Raw genomic sequence first — 25,404 nt, forward strand, 5'->3', positions numbered from 1 at the left:
GCGACCCCTTGCTGTTCATCAAGTTTAAAGTATTTTCTGTGAATGACTAAGGAAATGTCTTCTTTCAAAATGTCCTGCAGTGCAATGCCGAGAATCTGCAAATCCACATTATAAGTGATATGGTTTAAGGGAAAACAATGTTTCATGCTCCCACTGACAACTGTCATGCCATATTATGATTTAAGGAGATTCTAGGAGCCCTTGACCTTCATTCTGTCTCTCCAGGAGACCACAGGCCCTTTAGACATTTTTCCTCCTAAATCCTCTGAGAAAAATTTGTCTGGAATCTAGTAAGCTGTTTAACACTCTGAAATTAGGGAACAGTGAGCCAGGAAGAAAGCATAAACAAGTCAACTGCTAAGCATATTTAGAGTTAAACCGTCCAGATCTGGGTGAAGGCTAACTACTAAAAAAATTTTTTTTAATTGAGGGAACAGGATATTTTATGAAACCTGTAACTTGAGAAAGAAGGATGGAATCATCCTTGCTAGAAGGAATGAAGATCCCAGGTTGAAGAACTCACTTTTTTTTTTTTTTAAAGATTTTATTTATTTATTTGACAGAGAGAAATCACAAGTAGGCAGAGAGGCAGGCAGAGAGAGAGGAGGAAGCAGGCTCCCCGCTGAGCAGAAAGCCCGATGCGGGGCTTGAACCCAGGACCTGGGATCATGACCTGAGCCGAAGGCAGCGGCTTAACCCACTGAGCCACCCAGGCGCCCCAAGAACTCACTTTTAAAGCACAGCCACTGTCCAGCCCCACGTTCTATGTCACGGGCATGTGACATCCGCTCTCGGACAGTGGCTCTTCCACGGGGTTCTGAATTCCGTCCTGTGTGTAGGTGGTCTTCAGCCCCCAGGAAACAGATATGCTGTGTTGAACCATTTCATTCTAAGTCTTTTCTCTGCTCAGGTCTTAATTCCCTCACATTGATTCTCAGGATTTGACTGCTCCTCAAAAGCAGGTTTAAGATTTCAATGAAAAAAAGAAAAAGAAAAAGAAATATGGAGAGGCTAAAAATCCCTTAACTTTAAAGTTTAGAGAAAACTGAATAGGCTTTATGCTTTAGCTCCCTGATGAAATAATGCAATGCCATTTACAAGGATTTTTTGATATTGGAAGATTTCCACACTTGATCGGGAAGATACCAGGGTTAAAAGATGAAGGTTGACCAGGACATCTGTTCTAGTAGGTGTGTACAATACAGGCCCCAAACCAGCCAATCTAGTAGCCCTGCACGAGGATGAACAGCTCCAGGTGCAGGCGACATGGCTTAGACTTGTTTCTCCCTGGCTCTCTCCAAAGTACAACTGTAATCCCTGGGGGAAAAATACAAGAGTCAAATAAAGAAATACTCTGGAAGTTGGGAAGAGGAAAGCCAACAGGTTAGAGACCCCAAGCCTGGATGAGCAACACAGCTGCAGAACAGAAAGAGGCAGCCTGGGCCAAATCTAGCAGCAGAAGGTGGCACCAGTGGGTTTACTGCTCCAGGATTTAATTCAAGTCCTGCCCACACCACCACGCTAGCACAGCAACAATGGCAACACGTGTGGTGTGGGAGTCCCACTGACAGCAAAAAGCCAGGAAGAGTGATCTGCTTCCTTGCTGATGCCAAGATGTGTCTCTGCCGGGAGACAGTGAGGTGGCTAGGTGACAGCCCCAGAGGACCCACCATAAGAAGCTTCTCTGTCTCTATGAGCCAGATTCCCTTCTCCCACTTAGACGTACCAGATGGCTCTAGCCTGAGAATCCCCTGCTCCTCCTGGCCGCACTGTCAGGGCCCCAAGAGCTCCAGTGGCACCACAGAAACTGACCAGATCAGAACAGCACTGCAAAGCCTCTGGACATTAAACTGTCATTAGAATCTCATCCCACAGTCGTAGACTGGGACCTGTATGGCAAACCTAAGCAGGTGACTATCTGCTACAACTCAAGATTTACATAGGACTTTCCCAAAATATCCAAGATTCAACAATATTCTAACGGGTGGAAAATCACCCGTTGGACCAAGAACCAGAGAAATAACATCTGAATGAGAAAAGACCATGAACTGATGCTAACAGCAAGATGAATCAAATGTTGGAATTACCCAAAAAAGGACTTAAAGCAGCCATCATTTAAAAAAAAAAAAAAGGCTTCAACAATCAATAACAAATCTTCTTGCAACAATCAAAATATAGGAATCTCAACAAAGAAATAGATGTTATAACCAAAGAACCAAATGGAAATTACAGAATGGAGTGAGGGGGAGGCTCCCTGGATGGGCTCAGTGACAGATAGAGACGCCAGGACCAAATCAGTGAACTTGAGGACAGAGCAAGAGTATTCACCCAATCTGAACAAAAATCTAACATAACCTCAAGGACCTGCGGAACTATGACGAAAGATCCAACATTTATGTCATCAGAGTCTCAGAAGGAGAGGAGAAAGGGGATGGGGCGAGCTTCTGATGAAACAAGACAGACAGATTCAAGAAGTGGAGAAAACTCCAAACAGGATAAACCCGGCAAGGCACATTAAAATTAAACTTCTGAAAACCAAAGACAAAGAAACAAACTCAAAAGCAGCCAGAGAGAAACAAGACACTACCCACCAGGGGGACGCCGGTTCACACCACAGACCTCTTATCTGTAACAGCAGCCAGACAGAAGTAACACATGACGTCGCTTGAACGCTGAATGAAAAGAACTCCAAATTCTATATCCAGCAAAACTATCCTTCGGGAATGGAGGGGGAGAGAGACATTCTCAGATGAATAAAAAGAATTTGTTCTAAATATCTCTACCCTTTAAAGAATGGTTAAAAGAAAAATAAAGGGAAAACAGCCAATCCAAGTGATGGAGATGGAGAGGAGGAATTTAGGGATCATAGTCAAAAAAGGCCTTTCTGAGGAGGGTACATTCCAGCAGATGCCTGGAGAAAGGGAGAGATTAAAGTGAGCGGTGCAATCCAGGCAAAGCCAATATTGACAGAATCTTAAGGCCACAATGGGTTTGTTGTGCTCAAGGAACAAGAACAAGGCTGTTGGGGCTAGAGTGGGATGTGTGAAAGGGGTGGCAGCAGGACACCATTTGGAAAAATGAGCCAAGGATCCAATTTTGTGGGGATTTAAAGCCTTAGTAAAAAGCCTAGATTTTCATCCTGCTGGTTGTAGGACATCTTCGCAGTGTATCAACGGGGGTTTTAGGAAGGAACTCATGTAAGCTGGCTGCCGGGTGTGTGGTTTTAGACATAAAAAATGGTTCTCACTGTGAATGGGCACCCGAGTTGGCTGGTGGTCTTCAGGAAACGTGAGGCCTGGCCCCCCCCTCAGAGTTTCTGACTCCATATGTCTGATTTGGGGCCCGAGAATCTGCATTTCGGTAAGTTTCAAGATGCTGCTGTTGCTGGTTCCTGAACTAGACTCGAGAACCACTGCTCAATAGAATGATTGTGAGCCCTCCTGCACCTAAGGTAGGATAGAGAAGAGGGACTTTAAAATTGCCGGAATAATAATGATATTAAGGAACACGTGTGTCATTCCTGCCATTTCAAAAGACAGCACAGTAGAAAAAGGAAGAGAAAAATTTAACATTTGCCATTTAACATCTACTATATATATCAGAGGAGTCATGCTCAAAGTATCATAAGCTTTGCGCCATAGCATGAGGTAGGCTGTGATAGCCCCCATTTTACAGAAGAGAAAACTGAGGTCAAGAAAAAGGCAGAATCACTCATCCAAAGTTATGCAGCAGGTCCATGAACAAGGCAGAAGGAGTTCGGGTTTGTCCATCCTTGTGTGTTTTCCTCTAAGCCAACTTGGAAATACGTCTTCTAAGGAGATTTGGAGGGACAATGTCAAAACAGTAGAAAAATATGTAGAAGATGCCAAATTTGCTTTACCTTGAGACAGGGGAGCCATGGAAAGAAAGCTGCTTGACCTTACAACAGCTTTGGCTTTCAAATGTCAGAGGGGATCGATTCTAAGTAGGAAGGTCCCACCCCACAATCCACATGGGCCTGGAAAACAGGAGCAGTGGGTTCCAGGCCTGCCTCCCCACCATGACTTGTCATAGTCGTTGGCAAGGCCATTCCGCTCCCTGAGCACCTTTCAAGATAGAGGTGCTGTGTGGTCTGACAAGGGTGGTGGTGGTGGCTGTTGGTCTTTGAGAGGTTTCAACTGAAACAGCCATGTCACACTTTGTAAACTGAGACACTAACATAAGCAGTTGGCCACTCTGCTGGGCTCACCTCCAGCCACACGTGTGCTCTGTCTGCAGGCTGGATCTCAGTGGAAGGTGTAAAAGTGAACACATGACCATTTTTAATGGAAACTCTACCAAGAGCTCTCTGCTGAGAGAAAGTCTGCAATAAAACCAACTATGTTCCACTCAAGTCATTTCACAGTTCAGAAATCCGGACTCCCAAGAAGCCAGAGGTGCCTTAGTCCTCCATTACTCCTCTGGAATCCCTGGTTCTCATTTAAACAGAAACTTCCAGAAGCATCTCCCATACACACAAGGTTACACAGATACGTGTCCTGGGTGTTTGAAATTGTGGGTCTCTTTCTTCAGAAACATCCATTCTTTAAAGCAGAGGTTTTCTAACTCGCGTGCGTGAGAATCACCCGGAGAGCTTGTGAAATCAGATCCCTGCTTCCCCCTCCCACCCCAGTGACTCTGCTTCACTGGTTCTGGGATGGAGCCCATGACTTTGCCTTTCTAACTCGCTCCCAGTGAGGCAGACGGACGGGGCTGATCAGATGGCTGCACGCCGGGGTGCACTGCGTGACAGCCCAAAGCAGACTCTCCAAGTTCGGCCTGTTTCAGAATAACCACGAGATCCCCTGAAACCCCCATTCAGGGACCGCTCCTCCCTCTCTGGTCTGGTTCAGAAGATCTGTGTTGGGGCTCGAGAACCTTCACCTTTGACAAGGTCCCCACATATCTTTGACAAAGATTAGGAAGCAAACGATGAGAAATGCTGACCTAACTCGTCAGGCAATCAGATGTTACCGTGGTTCTGCATTCCCAGCACCCAGATTCCACTACAGCGCAAAGCAGAACGCTAAGAAATTCTGCAAGTGGGTTCGTGAGCAAAGCTCCACTCTGGTTTGCCTCCTGAGGCCCGGAGCCGATCGCGTCACTCTCCTCTTAAACCACGCCAATCTCGGGAGTGGAGCAGGCATGGTTTTCCAGAGCCAGACCCAGGCCCCCTTTTCAGGCCTTACCTCTGGCCACTACCTGACGTGCCTCCTGTGCTTTAGCTGACCTCGACTGTCTTACGTCCCCCGAAAGAGAGCCTTCGGTGTGGCCTGTCTTTCTCTAGTCCAGCTGCTTGCTTCCCGACCGGGGGAGAGAGGGACCGAACGTGGGTCCGAGGTGACTTGGAAAGAGAGTGTAGGGTATGGAAAGGAGAGAACCATGGGAGGAGGACTCCTGTCTGCTGAAACCAACAGTCTGAGGAGCTGCAGGAAGACAGGCTGGCATAGCAGGTCACGTGGAGTGTTGATGAGACTGAAAAGTGGGGCTGGGGCCAAGTGAGGAAGAGCCTCCAATGACAGTCTCATAGCCACAGTGTAAGGGGAGTCCTAGTGCAGCAGCATGCAAACTCGCTCTCTGCCCGGCACCCAGAGCACTGACAACCCAGTGGTGCGAAGTGGGATGGAAACCTCAGCACGCCGCCGCGGGAGATGTAATAACACCCAAAGTGCTAAAAATGTGGAAATTAAAATACATAACCTGGATCTTGATTCAATTTCTTGATCATCACACATCCCTTGCAGCTACTTCAAACTCTGGTGTTTACCCGTGAAGGTGATTCGCTAGCTCTTACTCCATACTAAGCTCTTACTTATTGGCTTATTACGTGTGCAGGAAACTTACAAGAAAAAAAAGACTTTGAACAGGGAGTTTTTAAGTACTACAGTCTGCTGCTTCTGCTGAGCAAATTCAGGCAGTATTTTCTTAGGAAATAATAATAAAGCAATAAACAGATTTATGCACAGCAGTTTATAAATATAAGAAAATCAGTACCTCTAAATTTCTGATACATATAAAATGTTAAGTATACTGTTACAGAAATACCACATCTAATTTTTTATCTGAAATAAACAACATAAAACGTAATTTGGTGACTGGAAATTAAAAGGTTACAACGCTCAAGTACTCTATCTAGGGTTCCCAAGAACAATCAGTTAGAAAGAGAAAAAGAAACCAAATACTGTATTTTCTTCACACCCCTAAAACATAAGCCCTTTGTATAAATTAAAATGGTAAACACATATACAATATAGACTCATGAATTAAATTAGAAATCCTTAAGTTTAAACACTAAACAAAAATAAAAATAAATACAAGTAAAAAATAAGAGTAAACAATATTGCGAACAAAAATAACGGATGACCCGATCAGGTTAATCCTCGTGCACAGCCCTGGACAGACAGTAACAAGTACATTAAAATGTACACTGAGGTCGCTCGATGTACGTAAGATGATGCACCCAAACGACACTAAATCCTTGCCTTGAACTCTGGGGGTTTAGGCTTTGCCATAAATACGTAATAAATATCTGTAGCACATCCTACGAGTTGAGCACTTATCTCTCTCCATTGGAAAGTCTTTCCCCAGAGTCACACTGTGTCAGGGCCTTCCCGAGGGGTGGGGAGGGGGGATTCTGCAGCAGGTCCATCAACACAGCTATCTTCCTGTCCACGTGCTCCTGGAGTTGACGTATTCGCTGATCGATGGAGTCCACAAGCTTCTTTTCCAGCAGTTCCATATTTTTAGTAAGAATCTTTTCCAAGTAGGAGCACACAGGTTGCTCTTCCGTCCTAAAAATAAATTAAAAAACCAGTGTAACAATTATCCCTGATAGCCTAACAGAAACAAGCGAACCATACGAAACGAGCCCCCAAAGTACGATGTGGAAATCTGTCTCCGCAACGCTGCCCTCTGGGTACAAGGGGTTTCCGGTGCTAAATCCATCTACAAGGGGCAATCATAGCCCTAAGCACCCAAAGCGTGCCGCATCTCTGATTCTTTCCACATTTCAGCACACAAGTGAAATGAGGGCACGACGAGAGGGAATGTCCCCCCTTACAGAACAAGTCTCTACAAAGGGTCTTGGATTTTGAGCCCCAAATCAAAACTGATCTGCCTCAATGTTTCTTAAGGTCTCCACATATGTCTTCCAAGAACTTCCCCAAGCAACCCCACAATTTCAAGGTTTGTTTCTTGTCACCTGCACAGCCTCACTAAGCACTGGAAGGTTCTCTTCTAACCTAATATGAAAACATGTAAAAACGAATGTAACTGGAATGGGCAGAGAGAAATAACAATACTTAGAAGGGGAGCCTGGGTGGCTCAGTCTGTTAAGTGTCTGACCTCAGCTGGAGTCATGAGCTCAGGGTCACTGCTCCAGGGACGTGGTGGGCTGGGGCGGGGGGTGAGAGGGAGGGGGAAGTCTGACTCTCCCTCTGCTGCCCCCATTCATGCAGTCTCAAATGAATAAATAAATTCTTTTTTTTTTTTTTTTTTTTTGTCAGAGAGAGAGAGAGGGAGAAAGCAAGCACAGGTAGAGTGGTAGGCAGAGGCAGAGGGAGAAGCAGGCTTCCTGCCGAGCAAGGAGCCTGATGTGGGACTCGATCCCAGGACGCCGGGATCATGACCTGAGCCGAAGGCAGCCGCTTAACCAACTGAGCCACCCAGGCGTCCCGAATAAATAAATTCTTAAACAACAACAACAACAACAGTAAAAGTCCAGTTTCTCAGGTTCACAACCAATGCACACCAGGGCAGTGAACCTCAGGCCGTGGCCCACAACACCCTGCGGACCCGTGACTTGTTCAGCTTCCACCAAGTAGCAAGCGTTCTTACACGACGACCAAGATGATGTCTGAACCCTTCACCCCCAGATCCTCAGGAACATACGGTGACATTTCCCAGAGGCTACACGAGGTGTGATGTCACCGCTCGGGTGAGCAACAGAAGCTGTGGTCGAGCGTTATTCTGAGTCTTAGACTGTCCGAGGGCAGTCAATTTAGGGTCTAAATATTGTCTTCAGCATGAGCCCCGTTTGTCCTCAGCACTTCTGCGCTCTCATCGGCTACTGATGCCACATGCTGGAGGGCAACACAGATGAGAACGCGAGCAGATGCTAACATCGATTCTACACGTCACCTAACACCATTCTGAGTTGTTCTTTAGAAAATACCTTTTTCATAAAAATTGTTACTAATATAATGGGTCTGTTATTTTTAAACAAATGAATCCTTTCATATACTCTGCATAAATAAAGCTTCTTCACAGTCCTCAATTACTCTTGAGAGTGCCGAGGCCAAAAAGTTTGAGAACCCCACTCTAGAATATATGAGCGGTTTTAAAAACCATTATTTTTTTCAAGGAACTCCAGCTTCACAGGAAGTTGTAAAGATACGAGAGTTCCCCCGTACCATTCCCCCAGTGGTCCCAATGGTTACATCTCACCCAACTCTGGAGAATACAAAAGCAGAAAACGGATGTTGGGACAGTGAGCGCGGGTGCCGTCCTCCCACAGGTACACACGTTCACGTGAACATCACAACTGAGATCACAACTATTCCTTCACTACAAACATCTCCCCATTGTCACAGCCACTCCCTAACGCCCTCCAGTCCTAACGCCTGCAACCACCAATACAGTCTCCATCTCTACAACTCCATTTTGGGAACGTTACACAAATGCAATCTTGGTGTGTGACCTCCTGAGATTCTCTTGTCCCTCAGCATAGAATGTCCTCAGGAGCCATCCAAGTTGCTGCGTGTGTCAATGGTCCATTCCTTTTTACTGATTAGCATCCTGTGATATGGATATACCACAGTTTGTTTAACTGTTCATCTAGTTTAAGACATTCTGGTTGCTTCCAGTTTGGGACTGTTATGTAGACATAAAGCTGCATGAAGAACTGGGCATAGTTCCTTGTGTCAACATAAGTTTTCATTTCTCTGGGATAAATGCCAAATACATTGCTGGCTCACATGGTAAATGTTTAGTTTTCAAGAAACTGCCCAAGTATTTTTTACAGTGGCTGTAGTATTCTATACCCCTACCAGCAACGTAGAAGAAATCCAGTTTCTCCACATCTGCAGCAGCATTTGGTATTGTTACCATTTTTTGTTTTTAATCTTCAAATAACTGTGCAATAGTATCTTGTTTTGATATTCATTTCCCCAGTAGCCACGAAGTCGATGATGATCATCTTTTCACTTGCTTATTTGATATATGCACCCTTTCTAATGTCTCCATGTCTATTGCCCATGTTCTGATTGAATTTTTTCTAACGTGAATTTTGGGAGCTACAGGAATGGAGGCCATTTGTTAAATGTGTGACTTGCAAATTTTGCTCCCACTTTGTGTCTATCTGTATTTTCATCCTCTTAACAGGGTCTTTCACAAGGCAGAAGCTTTAAATTTTGATGCGATCCAATAGGTCAATGTTTCCATTATTGTGATTCTGGTATCATCTAAGGGTCTTTTCCTAGTCTTAGGTCTCCAAATGTTCTCCTACATATTATCAGAAAAGTTTTATAGCTTTATGCTTGTTAATTTTTTTTTAAGGATTTTATTTTTAAGTAATCTCTACATCCAACATGAGTATCAAATTCACAACCCCAAGATCAAGAGTTGCACGCTATGCAAAAAAATAAAAAAAATAAACTAAAAAATATAAAAATTAAGTTTAAAAAATAAAAATAAAAATAATTTAAATAAAGAGTTGCACACTCTGCTGATTGAGCTAGCTAGGCGCCCCTATAACTTTACGTGTTATGTTTAAGTCCTTGATCTATGTTGAGCTATAGATCCTAAAAATACTGGAAATAGCTACAGGCAGTGGTGAGACAAATCTATTTTCCTCCAACTAATTCTTCCATCTATGAAACCTAAACCAGATTTGTCTGAAATACTTACGCAACACCAACGACGCCTTCCCCGGCCTTAGTGATGCCTTCCTGCCACCTGGCGCTATGTCCCACGTGGAGATGGTTAACCTGACTACATAAATTCTGGAGAAAAGGCAGCAACTCAGAGTTAGGTATATTTGAGGCGTCACTTGCTTTCTTCGGCAGGAAAGAAGAAACTGCATTTCTGAGGTCATTCTCAAGAAGAGAATGGTTTGGCGGCACAACGTGATAGTCTTTGAGGTGTGTAGTGTTTCCTCCACCCGGTGGCTGTGGACTTTTATCGACGCAAGCGTTTAAGTCTTCCGTCAGGGTTCCAGACGTCAGTCCGGTTCTGAAAGGGAAAGGCGTGGAGGGGGACTTGTCGGAGGCTCCCGAAGCAGCTGAGGACTGCAGGTCCGCCACTCGTCTGTAGCCAGTATTTCCCAAAACCGCCTGAAGCTGCTCTCCCACGGGAACACAGTTCTAAGCAAGGGAAAGAAATACACGTTACTATCGGTAGTGGTGACGGCTAACTTTTGGGGTAACTACTGTGAGTCAGGCAAGGTGCCTTCTTTCTCTGATCCTCTGAACGGCCACACGAAGTAGGCTACAAGTACTACCAGATCTTAAGCTGAAGAGACCACAGCTAAGGTGAAACCAAGGCTAAAGGTAACCCAGCTATGGGGACGCAGCTTGTAAGTGGCAGAACTGGGACAGGAACACAGACCACCGAACTCCAGAGTCAAGACTTTTTTCTTTCTTTCTTTCTTTTTTTTTTGTTTTATTTATTTATCCAACAGACAGAGATCACAAGTAGGCAGAGAGGCAGGCAGAGAGAGAGAGGAGGAAGCAGGCTCCCCGCTGAGCAGAGAGCCCGATGAGGGGCTCGATCCCAGGACCCTAGGATCATGACCCGAGCCGAAGGCAGAGGCTTTAACCCACTGAGCCACCCAGGCGCCCCCAGAGTCAAGACTTTTAATGATTTCACTGCAATTTTCCCTAAAGGAAATATTAAATATTAGCATGCTTAGTAAAACTGCATTAGCATTAACGCCTCCACTACAAACGCCTCCTTAATTTATGGCGATAAATACAGTACTCTCAACTGAGGCACAATAACTGATAATATATTTAGAATTAAATAACATCCATCAAGTTTCCCATATAACAAGCTAACCTAAGGAAATTTTTTATAACTAGCTTATCATGGAAGATACACCAGATAGCTTACATACTAGAAGTCTGAGGTTTTATCAGTACATTTGCAACATCTACAACGACTAAAATGAGCCTACTTTTGGTTCTGTCTGCTTTAATGATCTGTAGGATAACAGTTATGTTTTATGGCCTCAACTGAACTGGCTATGCCGTATTAGTTCATGACAACAGTCCGGCTCACTTCTGTAATGAAGTCACATGGTTTCCCATGCAGGGGCATGTTCTTGCTATGCTCTTGCTATACTCTTCAATTTCTCCACAACAGCAAAGCAAAGCAATTACTTCTGGCCCACTAAATGGTTACATTACAGGGCTGTATCCCAAATTATAAACACAAAACTCTATTCTTATTCAGGAAATACCATCACATCCTTACTGCTGCTCAATACCTACTGAAAGAGACTGAGACCAGTATTATACAGGTCAGCTGAAGAGACTCAGTATATACATTGTCTAGACACTCGAAAAAATGATTTCTGGACCAAATGACCAAAATGACCAAAACTCATTCAGTCAACAAACATTTACCAGAAATCTATTCTGTGTTTCCAGCAGAGGAAATATGTGCATGAACAAAACAAATGAAAATTACTGATATGTGGAACCAATACAGGAGCAGGGAACAATGGAAAGAAGGAAGGAAGGAAGGAAGAAAAGTCGGAAGGAAGGAAGGTAGGCAGGCAATGCAGCGCGTGGATGGAGATGGTGGTAAATACTTTGGGGGAAAATAAAGGAGGCAAGGAGAATAATGAGAGCCAGGGAAGTTGGTGGGGTAGGAATGGGAGGGTCTCCATGAAACTTCTTTTGCTAAGCTGTACTTTGGAGGAATACTCTTTGTAAAGAAATGTTATCTTCTACTGAATGCAAGTTTTGGATAACTCTTAAATTAGTCCTAGAAGATGGACTGCATATAATTATGTAATATATATAATTATATTATAATTTTGTATATAATTATACATATATATTTTGTATATATAATTATATATAAAATTTTAAAATTCAACAACTCTCCTTGAGCAGAAAGGAGCCTTAATCATGATGACAAAGCTAAACTATTTTTGGTAGTAGTAAAAAGTCCAAAAAAACCTTAATGACAGAAAATTGAAAATACTTTTTTTAACTGTATTTTATTTTTAGAGAGAGAGATACCATGAGTTGGCAGGTGGCAGACGCAGAGAGAAAGAGAGAATCCCAAGCAGGCTCCATGCCAGGTACAGAACCCAACTCAGGGCTGGATCTCATAACCTGAGCCAAAATCAAGGCTGGATCTCATAACCTGAGCCAAAATCAAGAGTCAGATGCTTAACAGACTGAGCCACTGAAGCACCCCAGAAACTGAAAGTTCTGTATAAATAGCAGTGAAATCAATGTCAAAATTGTATATGATAATTAATTTGGCAGAAATTTTAATTAAAATCTAAATGCAAATAAGGTATTTGCTCTGTGAGGTTTTCTTTTCTAATATATCAAATTTTGACTAGAAGAAATTCACTGATTATAAAAAGTGGTCATATTTTTCTCAGATGACAGCTCTTAAGGTAATTTCCTTTTCCTCTTGGTATTACATATCCTGGAATTTACAGGTGAGTCTATAGGGCAGTAAATAAACCAACTTTGGGTGCTGGTGGCCATTCTTCTGTTTCCTTTGTTTCATTTGCTTCAATTCTTAATTTTCTTGTGCTGCTTGTCACATGTTGCCTTGCATGGCCCACCAAACCCTTTTAAAAGTAGGCAGGGGAGTGGGGAGGAAATAATTTATACGTATCTATTGCTTAGGCTCCATGTTACATGTTATATAGAACACAAAGAGTAGCTTAAAAGAACATAAAATCATTCATGTGGAATTATGTCCATATACCTATACGTGAATACGTAAAGGACTATTATCTGTGTATACACATAATTTAATGTATGTGTACATTTACCCCCAGACTTGTGAAAAATTAAGTGTTTATTTCTATCTTATCAGATATCTGAAAGGACTGTCTAACTTTTATTATAAAAAATTTAAACAAGTATCGGGGTGCCTGCATGGTTCAGTGGGTTAAAGCCGCTGCCTTCGGCTCAGGTCATGATCCCAGGGTCCTAGGATCGAGCCCCGCATCGGGCTCTCTGCTCAGCAGGGAGCCTGCTTCCTCCTCTCTCTCTGCCTGCCTCTCTGCCTACCTGTGATCTCTGTCTGTGAAATAATTAAAATCTCTAAAAAAAAAAAAGGTCTCTACCATTAAAAAAAAAAAAATTTAAACAAGTATCATCTTGAGAACGCAAGAAAAAAGATATTTGTATTTCAAAGGTGAAAAAAGTAAACTGTGTAAACCCTGCATAACTGAGTATGTTTTCTTCGAGAAAAATGGGGTGCACCCTTTCATTCAGGTAACATTAAATGAAAACTATAGGCTAGGCACTTTGATATATAATTCCTATTCAATTTCTGTAAATTTTAAAGCAAAAACAAATCAGAGCCAGCAAATTTTAACTTCAAACTTAATGAGGTAAGAAAAAACTTTAACAAAACTTTCAAGCACACAAGCAACCCCAAAGCACGAGTGAAGCAGGGAAGGTAGACGGCTTCTAACAAAGCTTCCCAGGTAGCTTCTCTCCCCTTCACGACAGGCGCGGCCCAAACTAACGTAGGGGGGTTCTAGTGTATGCAGTTACACAGCTTCCACCGAAGGAACAGTTCTGGTCATAAGACAGCCCTACTTTATTTATTTACTTTTAAGATTTTATTTTTAAGTAATCTCTACATCCAACTTGGGGCTCGAACTTACAAGCCCAAGATCGAGAGTCACACACTCTACCATCTGAGCCAACCAGGTGCCCCAAAACATCCTGACTTTAGACTTAACAAACGGTTACACAGCTTACATGACATTTTCCAGGGAGGCAGTCCATAGATTCCTGCTTGTTAATAATATGCAATCCTAGAACCAGGTAAGCCCTGTAAGAATCATCACATAAACAGAGCCTTCCCACCTGGAAGAGGTCTTATGTTGGAATGTTTAAAAGAAGATTTAACTGAATCACCTTCCTTCTTCCCAGGTGTTCCCCCAAATGTCCCCATATACAAGGATTTAGTGGGGGGAGGGGACAGGTCACAATAAGTGCACTGGAGGGAAGGACCTGCATGTGTTTCTACATACTCAGAAAACTCTAGAATACGCACCAATCTGGGGAACACAATGAGAGCTGGGAGAGCACTTTTATGATTTACTTAATGCACTTCTGAATGGATTAAAATCTCTGGCAAAGAGAACATGTTATTTTTGGAATTACACCAAAAAACTTAAAGACATGGCAAAAAACAAAAACAAAAAACAAAAAACCTATCCATGTCATCTCTTTTTCCAAAGTGAAGTTTTTAGAACATAAAAATCGGTCCATGAGCTGATTTAATTTATTAACCCTCTCTGATGTTTCCAAAGAGTTGCACACAAAAAAATAATTTCTTCTGTTTTACATTTTCTATCTCCATGGGATCCTTTTCCTCAATCATTTGTTCTCAAAGTATACTATGCATACGACTTATCTGGGAACGTCTATTTGATAAACGGATTCCTGGATCCCACCTTCTGGGTTTCAGGTCATTGGCGCCAGCCAGGAATCTGCAGTTTATAAACATTCCAAGGGATTCTGATACAGGCGAGCTCCTTATCGCTACCATTCCCGAAACAAACCCATTTACCCTGGGTACCTCCACATTTCAACTACCCCCATTTACTCCCTACTCCCTCCAAATCTGGTTTCTGTCTCATAATCATTCGATCTGACCCTCTGAAGACCTCCAAGAAGCACTTAAACTTGACCATCCAGAAGGCACATACATCATATACTTATTTGGAGCCACAAACAAGACAGACCAGCTCCCTGTCGGCAGGAAGCTTACATTTTAAAGAGATAAACAGACCGATATGTAAACAACAGCAAAGGAGTCAAGAAGGCTCTGACAAAAATATGCAGACTTGGCGGGAAAGGCTATTTTAAACTGGTGGTTGGGGAAGGTCTCTAAGGATGTAACATTTAAGCTGATATCTTAATAAAAAAGAGAAGTCCAGGCTCGCCAAGGTCTGGGGAAAGGGCTTCTCAAGAAAGAGAACAGTTAAGAGTGCAAAGGTCCCGAACACACCTGAGTATCTGAGGACTAACACGCCAGCGTGCCTGAGTCCGCGGAGCTGGGAGATCTGGCCAGAGATGAGGCCCAGATCTTAGATGCCAGGGTAAGGAATCTTTGGGTTAATTCTAAGTGTGATGGGAAGCAGGCAGACGGCTTTACACAGGGAAGGATGGGTCTGTTTTACCCTCCGAGATTATTCTGGTCACCTTGTCGGGAATGGATGCAGTGGAGGAGGACCAGTGAGGGACTTCTGGAGGGTCAAGGTGCAGTGATGGTAGGAGAGAAAGAAAAGTATGGAACCGGTACTTTTTTGAAATCCTCCTTTCCAGGGTTCCCATGATCACCATCGACGCTCCCAATTTCCCTGTCTTGGCCCATTGCATCGGTGACACTTGTACAAAATTACCACTGGTAAACTTCACAAAAGGTACATAAGTTGCTTATTTAGACTATTTCTTTTCAATATTCCCATTAATCTTTTGATCTTAGCAGTATTATCATTTAGATTTTGAACACAAAGAAATTCATGTAAAAAGATGAAGCACTGCCAAATTACACAACTACTCATGTCAGCACCACACCCTGAAATCAGGTCTCCTGACATTAGATTTTGCCTCGTGCTACTCGGTCACATCCGGTCTTCTGCTGTTCTATTCCTTTTCTTGCTCCCGATATCCTTACCAAACCTAGCTACTCCCCCACGGACCTTTCTTGCTTGCTCTGGCTCTCCCTCCACCACTTTCCCTGCTGTCTATTGGGGTCCATCTCTCAAACCTCCCTTCACTCCCCCATGCCCACGCCCACCTATGCTTCCAAATGCTCGCACTCTACAATTCACGTCTACAACTTAACATTCCCAAATCAAACTCCCTTTTTCCCAAGCAGTCTCCTCCCTTGGGTTCCATTTATATTGTTGGTATCACCATCTTCAAAACCGCAATACCCCTCTTTAACTCTATTTTTCTCCAGCAAACCAATATCAAGTAGGTTGTCCAGAGCCAATGGCACCATCGTTGTATTATCTCACAATCCAGGATGTCTAATTTAGACCCTCCTTGACTCTCCTCTGGATGAGGGAAGGCACATGGAACTGCTCCCCCTGGAGTCACACATCCTACTGATTCATTGTTTCTTCTCATTCCTGTTACACGCATAGCATGGCGTCGGGTTAGTTTCTCAAAATGTAAGCAAAACTATGTATGAACTTCAAAAGTAACATTCAAAGCCCTCTATGATCCAGCCCCAAACTAAACTCCCCCAACCACTTCTCCACCCAGAGATGTGAACTTCTATTCATTTCCTAGCTATACCCTGTTCCTTTTGGCCCTGAAGATTTAAGCCATGTTATCTTCTCTCTCCCAAATTGCATCCCTCCAAATTTACTTGTCCAGTCCCACCCTTCTTCCTTAAAGGCCTAGATAAAATGAGACTATAAATATCCTTAAAGATCCTTAAACTAATTAATCTTTGAACTTTCTAAAGTGTTCAAAACATTATCTGATTCACTAAGAAGGTGCTTAATACTTACTGAATGAGTGAGTAAATTCACAGAAAATTGTGAAGATCTGTAGTAAGATATTTTGTAGAAGATCAAAAATCAACAGTAAAAGTTCAAAGAAAGAAAATTTTAAGTCGATACATGTCCTTAGAAAAAGCTGTCATTCTGAAATCGTTAATGGTATCTGGACAGAATCCATGTCCACCTACCTGCTGCTGAAATTTAACCATATTCATCAACTGCTGAGCACCAGGTGACAACTTGGACCCCATGGCCTCCATGAGAGTTTGGACCCTCTGCAGGTCTATCCTTGATCCTAGAGCAGGAGAGCTTGTTGAAGAATTTGCTGAAACCCGCCTCAACTGTACCACAATTTTACTGATGAACACACGTTGCTTTTCACCAAAGGAGAGCAACTATTATAAAACAAAGAAGTTCCAGAAAAAAAAAATATTAAACAATAATCACTATTTAAGGTCACTTTTCTATATAAGCTAGCAATAATAATGTATTTAGGAAAATAAATATAAACTTTAAATACACTTACATTTTTAAGTTTCCCTGAAAATTTTAACGATCAGCACTTCTAATTTACCATGAGGCTCATAAGAACTGTTTAAATAAAAGAATATAACTTCAAACTGAAAAAATACACAGAATTACAAAAGGAACTAGAGTAAAATTTCATTCACTTACATTAATGAATAAAAATAAACGATACCAATCCAAGAAGCTGGCACAGCTAGCTAGAATACTATTTAATACAAAAGAAGGCTTTACAAAAGCACTTCCAAAGTATTTACTGAAATATGAAAGATAAATCAGTCTTGTAGAATTTAGAATTAAAAGAGATAGTTAATACGGTCTAACATAACCTTCTGGTTCACACACAAAAAAGACGAGGTTGGGGTGATTTTCTGACTGTCAAAATATTATGTAAACTGGTAAAAGTTAAGCTTGGAATCTAGACCTCTGGCTTCTGTAGCAGTGTCCTACCCAGTGCTTTATGCTGCCTTATTTCATCCATGTTTCTGAACCAAAAGACATTCCTCGTGTGATACGGACAACAAAGTAGCAAAGTGGAAAGGGACCAGGATTTAGAATCAGACAAATCAATGATGACTCAACTTAGAACCTGTGCTTATCTCGGGAAAAGGCAAAAACCTGAGTCAGGAATAAAATGAGGGAGGGTAAAAACAATGATTTTACATGGTGTTTATGAGGACTAGGTGTTAAAATTCCCAGTACCTACCACTGAGTAAATGCTCAAAAAAATGGGTCATTTAACTATTAACTTTCATATACTATTGCCCCAGAAGAAGCTTCTCTAATGAGACTACCCTTAGCACTCCCATAGAACTTCTATTGAACAGTTAACAAAAAACACTTACCTTCAGAGACACACATAAAACCATATGTAACATGACAACACAGGTCAAGACCCATAATCTAAGAACTCTGTGTGTGGTACCAAAAAGGTGACTGTCCTCAACAATTAAGGAACTTCCACATTAAATTTATACACCTACCCTAATAGCCCTTTCTGCTTTTTTTTTCTTTTAAAGATTCTATTTATTTATTTGACAGAGATCACAAGTAGGCAGAGAGGCAGGCAGAGAGAGAGAGAGAGGAGGAAGCAGGCTCCCCGCTGAGCAGAGAGCCAGATGTGGGGCTCGATCCCAGGACCTTGGGATCATGACCTGAGCCGAAGGCAGAGGCTTTAACCCACTGAGCCACCCAGGCACCCCCCTTTCTGCTTTTTTCATCCCCACTGCCCCACCACAGAATTAGGGACATATCTTACTCACTGAGTCAACTTATAATCTATTTCATCACACCAGAATGTGAGCAATAGGAGGTGGGTCATTCATTATATTACTGCTAATTCCAACATGTCTAGTTACAGTACCTAGCATCAGTAGGCATTCAAATATTTGTGGAATGCATGAAACACTTTATTTAAATAAATTTGGAAGCTATTAATATATACTATACATCTGGAAGCTATTAATATATACTATACAAAATAGTATCTTAGAATAATCAGTTCTGTAAATTTGTTACCAACATGCTATGAGATTACTTATTTTTTCTTATTCTAAAGTCTCATAACCTTATATAAACTAATGTGGAGATAAAAGATAGCAAGGATTTATTTCCTTTTAAAAAAATTTAAATTTAAAAACACCTTTATTGAGATATAATTAACATGCCAAACAATCAGATGGTTTAAAGTATACAATTCAGGACATTTTAGTATATTCACAGAGTTGTGTAGCCATTATAGTTTTATTTTACTCTATTTTTTTTCTTTTCATATTTTTTTTTAAGTTCTAGTTAGTTAACATACAGTGCAATACAGGTTTCAGGAGCAGAATTCAGTGTTTCATCACTTAGACACAACACCCAGTGTGCATCATAACAAGTGCCCTCCTTAATACCCATCACACATTTAGCCCATCTCCCACCCACTTCCTTCCAACAACCCTGTTTGTTCTCAATCTTTAAAAGCCTCTTATGGTTTGTGTCTCTTTCTTCTCCCCCATACATTCATCTGTTTTCTTTCTTAAATTCCACATGAGTGAAATCATATGATATTTGTCTTTCTCTAACTTATTTCGCTTAGAATACACTCTAGCTCCCTCCATGTTGAAATGCAAATGTCAAGATTTCATTCCTTTTGATGGCTGAGTAATATTCCATTGTATACATATACATCTTTTAACCATTCATCAGCCGATGGACATTTGGTCTCTCTCCACAGTTTGGCTACTATAAACATCATTGTTGATAACGCTGCTAAAAACACTGGGGTGCATGTACTCTCTGAATCTTTATTTTTGTATCTTTTGGGTTATTACCTGGTAGTGCAATTGCTGGATGGTAGGGTAGTTCTATTTTTAACTTACTGAGGAACCTCCATACTGTTTTCCAGAGTGGCTGCACCATTTGCATTCCCACCAACATTTCAAGAGGCTTCCCCCTTCTCCACATCCTCACCAACACCTGTTATTTCTTGTGTTGTTAATTTTAGCCATTCTGACAGTTATCAGGTGATATCTCCTCACGGTTTTGATTTACATTTCCCTGATGATGAGTAATGTTGGGCATCTTTCACATGTCTCTTAGCCATTTTTATGCTTTTTTTGAAAAATGTCTATTTTTAAAAATTTATTTATTTATTTATTTGACACAGAGAGAGAGAGATCACAAGTAGGCAGAGAGGTAGGCAGAGAGAGAGGAGGAAGCAGGCTCCCTGCTGAGCAGAGAGCCCGATGCAGGGCTCAATCCCACGACCGAGATCATGACCTGAGTGGAAGGCAGAGGCTTCAACCCACTAAGCCACCCAGGCCGCCCCCAAAAATGTCTATTTTTGTCTTCTATTTCTTAACTGGATTATTTGATTTGGGGGTGTCAAGTTTGGTAAGTTCTTTAAAAGACTTCGGATTCTAACCCTTTATCAGATGTCATTTGCAAATTTCTTCTCCCATTCTGTGGGCTGCCTTTTAGTTTTGTTAATTGTGTCCTTCACTGTGCAGTAACTTTTTATCTTGATGAAATCCCAATAGTTCATTTTGTCTTTTGTTTCCCTTGCCTCTGCCAAGAAGTTGCTCTAACCAAGATCAAAGAGGTTGCTGCCTGTGTTCCCCTCTAGGATATTGATGGTTTCCTGTCTCACATTAGGTCTTTCATCCATTAAAAAAAATTTTTTTTTTGTATCTGGTGTAAGACAGTTGTCCAGTTTCATTCTTCCGCATTTTGCTGTCCAATTTTCCCAACACCATTTGCTGAAGAGACTTTTTTTTTTTTAAGATTTTGTTTATTTAATTGACAGAGATCACAAGTAGGCAGAGAGGCAGGCAGAGAGAGGAGGAAGCTGGCTCCCTGCTGAGCAGAGAGCCCAATGTGGGGCTCAATCCCAGGACCCTGAGATCATGACCCAAGGTGAAGGCAGAGGCTTAACCCACAAAGCCACTCAGGGGCCCCGAGACTGTCTTTTTTCCACTAGATATTCTTTCCACTTTGTTGAAGATAAATTAACCATATAGTCGTGGGTCCATTCCTAGGTATTCTGTTCCATTGATCTACATATCTGTTTTTGTGCCACTACCATAGTGTCTTGACTACAGCTTTGTAGTAAAGCTTGAAGTCCGGAATTCTAATGCCTCCAGCTTTGCTGTTCTTTTTCAGGAGTGTTTTTGCTACATGGGGCCTTTTGTGGTTCCATACAAATTTTAGGATTGTTTGTTCCAGCTCTGTGAAAAATGCTCACGGTGTTTTGATAGGAACTGCATTACATGTATAACTGCTTTGGGTAGTATAGATATTTGAACAATGTTTGTTCTTCTAGTCCATAAGCATGGAATGTTTTTCCACTTCTTTCCATCCTCTTCAATTTTATTCATAAGTTTTCTAAAGTTTTCAGAATATAGATTTTTTACCTCTTTGATTAGGTTTATTCTTTGGTAACTTAATGGTTCTGGATGCTAGTCATTGCAATTTTAGAACATCACCCAAAAAGTGGCCATATATCATTGGCAGTCACTCCCCATCCCACCAATACCCACCCCGTAGCCCTAGATAATAACTAATCTGCTTTCGGTCTCTATGGATTTGCCCATTTTGGACCTTATGTATACATACATACAGACTCATACGATATTATGATTCCAACTTCTTTCAAACAGTATGCTTCAAGCTTCATCTGGGTTTCTATATGTATTTCTATATGACTGAATACTTTTCCATTGTGTGGATACAGCATATTTTGTCTACACATTTAGTGATGGATAGTTGGGTTGTTTTCTTTGTAACCTTTTGGCTATTAGGAATGATGATGAACGTTCATGTACATATGAAGAATTTTTTTTTTTTGGTCAGCTAATTTATCCATAAGGTAGTTCGAAAGAAATAGAGATTTGCACCAGCTCACTTGACTAGGCAACAAAACAGGAAGAATATCCTGGCCTATGCCTTCTTGCTCAGTAACTTTTCTCTAGGCTCTACTGAGAACACTAAAGTTCACTTCTATGATATTTTTCATATTCAAGACATAAGTCCGAGTCCCTTTAACTTCTGGATACTCTTCTCTAAAACGTCCCCAATTCCCTTCTTTCTTGATAGAGCTCCCTATATCCTTTCCTATAAGCCAAAACTGCTTATAGTTTTCACGATACATATATTTATATAAAGATAATCAGAAACAAAGTTGGACTAACCATATTACTGAACCAACAGAAAACAAGTACAAATTATACAAAAACATTTGCAGTTGTCAAATTAGTTAAAATCTAGTGATGACTTACCTTTATTTTACAAGCATGACTGGAAGACTCCAATTTTAAGTACTTTTTGTAGAAAATAATCTTGTGCTCACTAAAAAGAAAATAAAATTTAAATTACTCTTAATTCTATTATTTTAAATAGTTACATTTAAAAATGAATTATTCCAAATGAATACATAAAGAAACAGCAAAATCAAAAAATTCAGAAAACAAACTGATGGTTGCCAGAGGGATGGGCAAAATGGATGAAGGCAGGTGAGAGATACAGGCTTCGGGTTATGGAATGAATAAATAGTTGGAAGAAAAGGTACAGTATAGGAAACTTAGTCAATGACACTGTAATAGCCTTGTATGGTAACAGATGATACTGTAATAGCATTATCTCACTGATACTGTAATAATACTGTACGGTAACAGATGGAAGTTATACTCCTGGTGAGCACCTCACGACCTATAAAGGTGTTGAATCACTATGTTATACCCCCGAAACTAGTGTAACGTTGTATGTCAACTGTACTCAAATAAGGAAAAATTGTCTCTAAGCCATTCCGTAAATCCTGAGATTGAATCGGGTAGAATCTTTGTATCAGAACCTAGAGAAAAATCACACTGTAGCAGGCTGAACTGTGTGTAGGTCACAGACTGGTGTGGCACAGTCTTGGGCCTGGGCACCACCTGTAATGGGCTTCCTTTCAGAAAAATGTGCTCACTCCCAGACTAACTGCCAAATTGGCTCTGAAAACGGACCACCGCGTGTTCAGGGAGACCGCCAGGAAGCAGGAATAAGGAAGGACTGACTGCCTGTCGTCCGTACAGCCCATACGGTCTGCGAACTGGTCGGCTCCACGCAGTCCCCTGCCGCAATCAGCTGGCAACCCGCCCACTGACCACCGCGGAAGAGCGGACCTGGACGCTCTCCAAGAGCCCTCACACGGGAAACTCCCGCCGCTCCGGCACGGCGGCAGCTTCTCTCGGCCGGCGCCAGGCCGTCCACACACGGCACAGAAGCGCGGAGAGCCCCGCCCCGCCCCGCTCACAGACCTGTCACCCGGCTCGCCGCCGACGGCCTCGCCCCGGCTGGTGCCGCAGTACTCCCCTCCCAGGTACACCTCCATGTTCCTGGCCGAACTCAGAAGGCCGACAGACACGATCTCCTCAGCCCCGCCGGGCTCGCAGCTCAGCTGAAGGAAGCAGGGCTTCTCGCCCGGGCCGCCCGGGCCGCTCTTCAAAACCACCAGATCGTGGCTGAAAGGAAAACCGTCCCGCGCGCTCCTCAGTCTGCGCGTCCGAACCCCGCTCGCGACCCTCTGGCCTCCTGACCCACTTCGTCTACACGGAGGGCCCCGCGCCTTCCCAAGCACCGACCGACGCTCGGCACGGATTCCCGAGGAAACGCGCCCTCCGCACAGCGGGCCTTCGCCGCCCACTGCGTCCTCGATCGCCGCCGCCACGCCCCGCACTCCCTTCTCCCGACGGAGAACGTCCCCGGGCACCTGCGGTGCGCACCACAGCGGGACGCGGGAGACCCCGAGAGGCACCGCCTATCTTCTCCCTCAGGAAGCTGACGGGGACTCTCGACAGCCACACGCGCTCGCGCCGACGCGGGTGGACGCGAGGCCTCGGCCGGTGCGTTTGCGCGGGGGAGGGGGCGGCGGGGGCCGGTTCCGACCCCGCGGAGGTGTGGGTCCCGGGCCGCCGGCTCCGCGCCCGGCACTCACGCCCCCGGCCCCCGCTCCCCGCCCACACCGGCCGCCAGCTCCGCTCCCGGATCCCGGGCCCACACCCGCTCCCCGCACGGCCCGCGCCTGCCCTCCCGGCCCCCCGAGGAGCGCGACCGTCCCGCAGCGGCGGCCCCAGTCCCCGCCGGCCCGGCGCACCCCGCGGCAGGCGGCGTCAGCGGTTCCTCCCAGTCCAAGTCCCGGGCGCCGAGGTCAGCCCGGGTGAGACGGAGGCTGTGGGCCAGGACTCCGCGGGCCGCATCCCAGGAAGAGGCCAGCATCGGGCGGCGGGTCAATCCCGCGTCCTCCGCCCGGGTCTCCATTCTGCCGCCGCCAGCCCAGGCCCAGTCCGGAACCTCTCTTCCGGGGCTTGCGTTTCCGCCAGGACAGAGGGGAGGCGAAGAAAGACAGCGACTTCCGGCTCGGCTGGCTTCAAACCTAAGACCGGCCGCTCCTCGCCCAGTGGGGAAGAAAACCGGGTGCCGGAGACACGCATGCGCGCGCCGGGCGGCTTCGGCAACGCGCTTCCAAACCTGCGCGGTGGAAGAACTCGAGGGCGGAGCATGCGCCCCGACGGCTCCCGGGCCTAGGGCTGGAAGTGTGCGCAGGCGCGGTGCGGGCGCGCGGGAACCGGGCGGGTTTTGCACGTGGGCCCGCGGACATAGCAGGCGGGCAAAGCAGGCGGGCGCTTTGGACGACGGTTGCGGATGCGCCCTGGCGGGTCAGTCCAATGAGGAGAGTCCGTGGTCAGGTAGGAGTGGTGCGGTCGCCGCACGCGCCGCGTTGGGCCTGCTGCGGAGCGCCGGCCGGTCTGCGGTGGACGCCGCGGCCTTCCTGCCCGCAGCAGCGGAGCGGGCGGTGGGTGGGTGGCTGCGGGGAGCAGGTGGAGGTTTGTGCAGCGTCCCGGACTCGTAGGAGTAGCCGCGGCGCTGGCCGGACGTGGCCGAGTCTGTGAGCCGCTGGCATGAGGGCCAAACGCCAACGGGGCTGACCTCGCGTCCAGTGGCCTCATCGCTGGAGGGGAGGAGAGAGGGGGACCGGGTCCTCGGGGCTCTGGTGGAGTAGCCTCTGAGCTGGGACTTGAAGGACTTTTAACGTTGGGGTCCGAAAAGTGGAGCAGATGGAACTTCCTAGTTGCCCCTCGGGGTAGGAAGGTAACTGGTGCCTCCCCACCACCTCCACCCAGTCCTCTTCCTGGAAAGGCTTGTACAGATGAGTTTTTCATCTTTTGAAATAAAAAAGGGAATTATATCACAGATAAGTTCCAGAGCCCCTAAATGTAAAGGTCCTAGGACGTTTATGAAGATTTTCAGTACTCCAGATTCATTTTAGGTCATCTCCGTCAGTATTTCCATTCTATATATCCTGCTTCCTGTGATCATAAATTTCCATTCGTGTTAACAATTTGGGGAGTCCTAAGGAAAATATGCTTTTCTTCAAAAACACCTATCTTCAATTAAAGGAAAGAGATCAATGTTATCAGCTGGATTTTGACTTCCTTAAATAGGCTGAATGACCAGGAGTCAAAAAACTAAAGACTCTGTGGTTGACCCTTCTCTCACTCCCATGCATTCAATAAATCAACAGGTCTTGGTTTTCTTTCTCATTCTTTTTCATCGATGGGTCTTTTGTTTTCAAGCACTAGCTTTCATCTGAGCAATTCCTGGAGTTT

General features: G+C 44.0%; 1 protein-coding gene across 1 annotated transcript; it reads right to left on the minus strand.

The window, feature by feature from the left end:
• Nucleotides 1-6,209: 6,209 nt before the first annotated feature.
• LOC125084471 (ATPase PAAT-like) lies at nt 6,210-24,410 on the minus strand. The gene is made up of 6 exons (XM_047701772.1): nt 23,892-24,410; nt 23,056-23,259; nt 22,036-22,105; nt 16,939-17,145; nt 9,925-10,379; nt 6,210-6,809 (listed from the first exon to the last, which is right to left on the minus strand). The coding sequence occupies exons 1-6, from the start codon at nt 24,053-24,055 to the stop codon at nt 6,575-6,577; spliced, it is 1,335 nt and encodes a 444-aa protein (XP_047557728.1). The 5' UTR covers nt 24,056-24,410; the 3' UTR covers nt 6,210-6,574.
• Between the last annotated feature and the right edge of the window lie 994 nt (nt 24,411-25,404).

Source organism: Lutra lutra, chromosome 14, assembly GCF_902655055.1.
Source record: "Lutra lutra chromosome 14, mLutLut1.2, whole genome shotgun sequence".
Classification (NCBI taxonomy): Eukaryota; Metazoa; Chordata; class Mammalia; order Carnivora; family Mustelidae; genus Lutra; species Lutra lutra.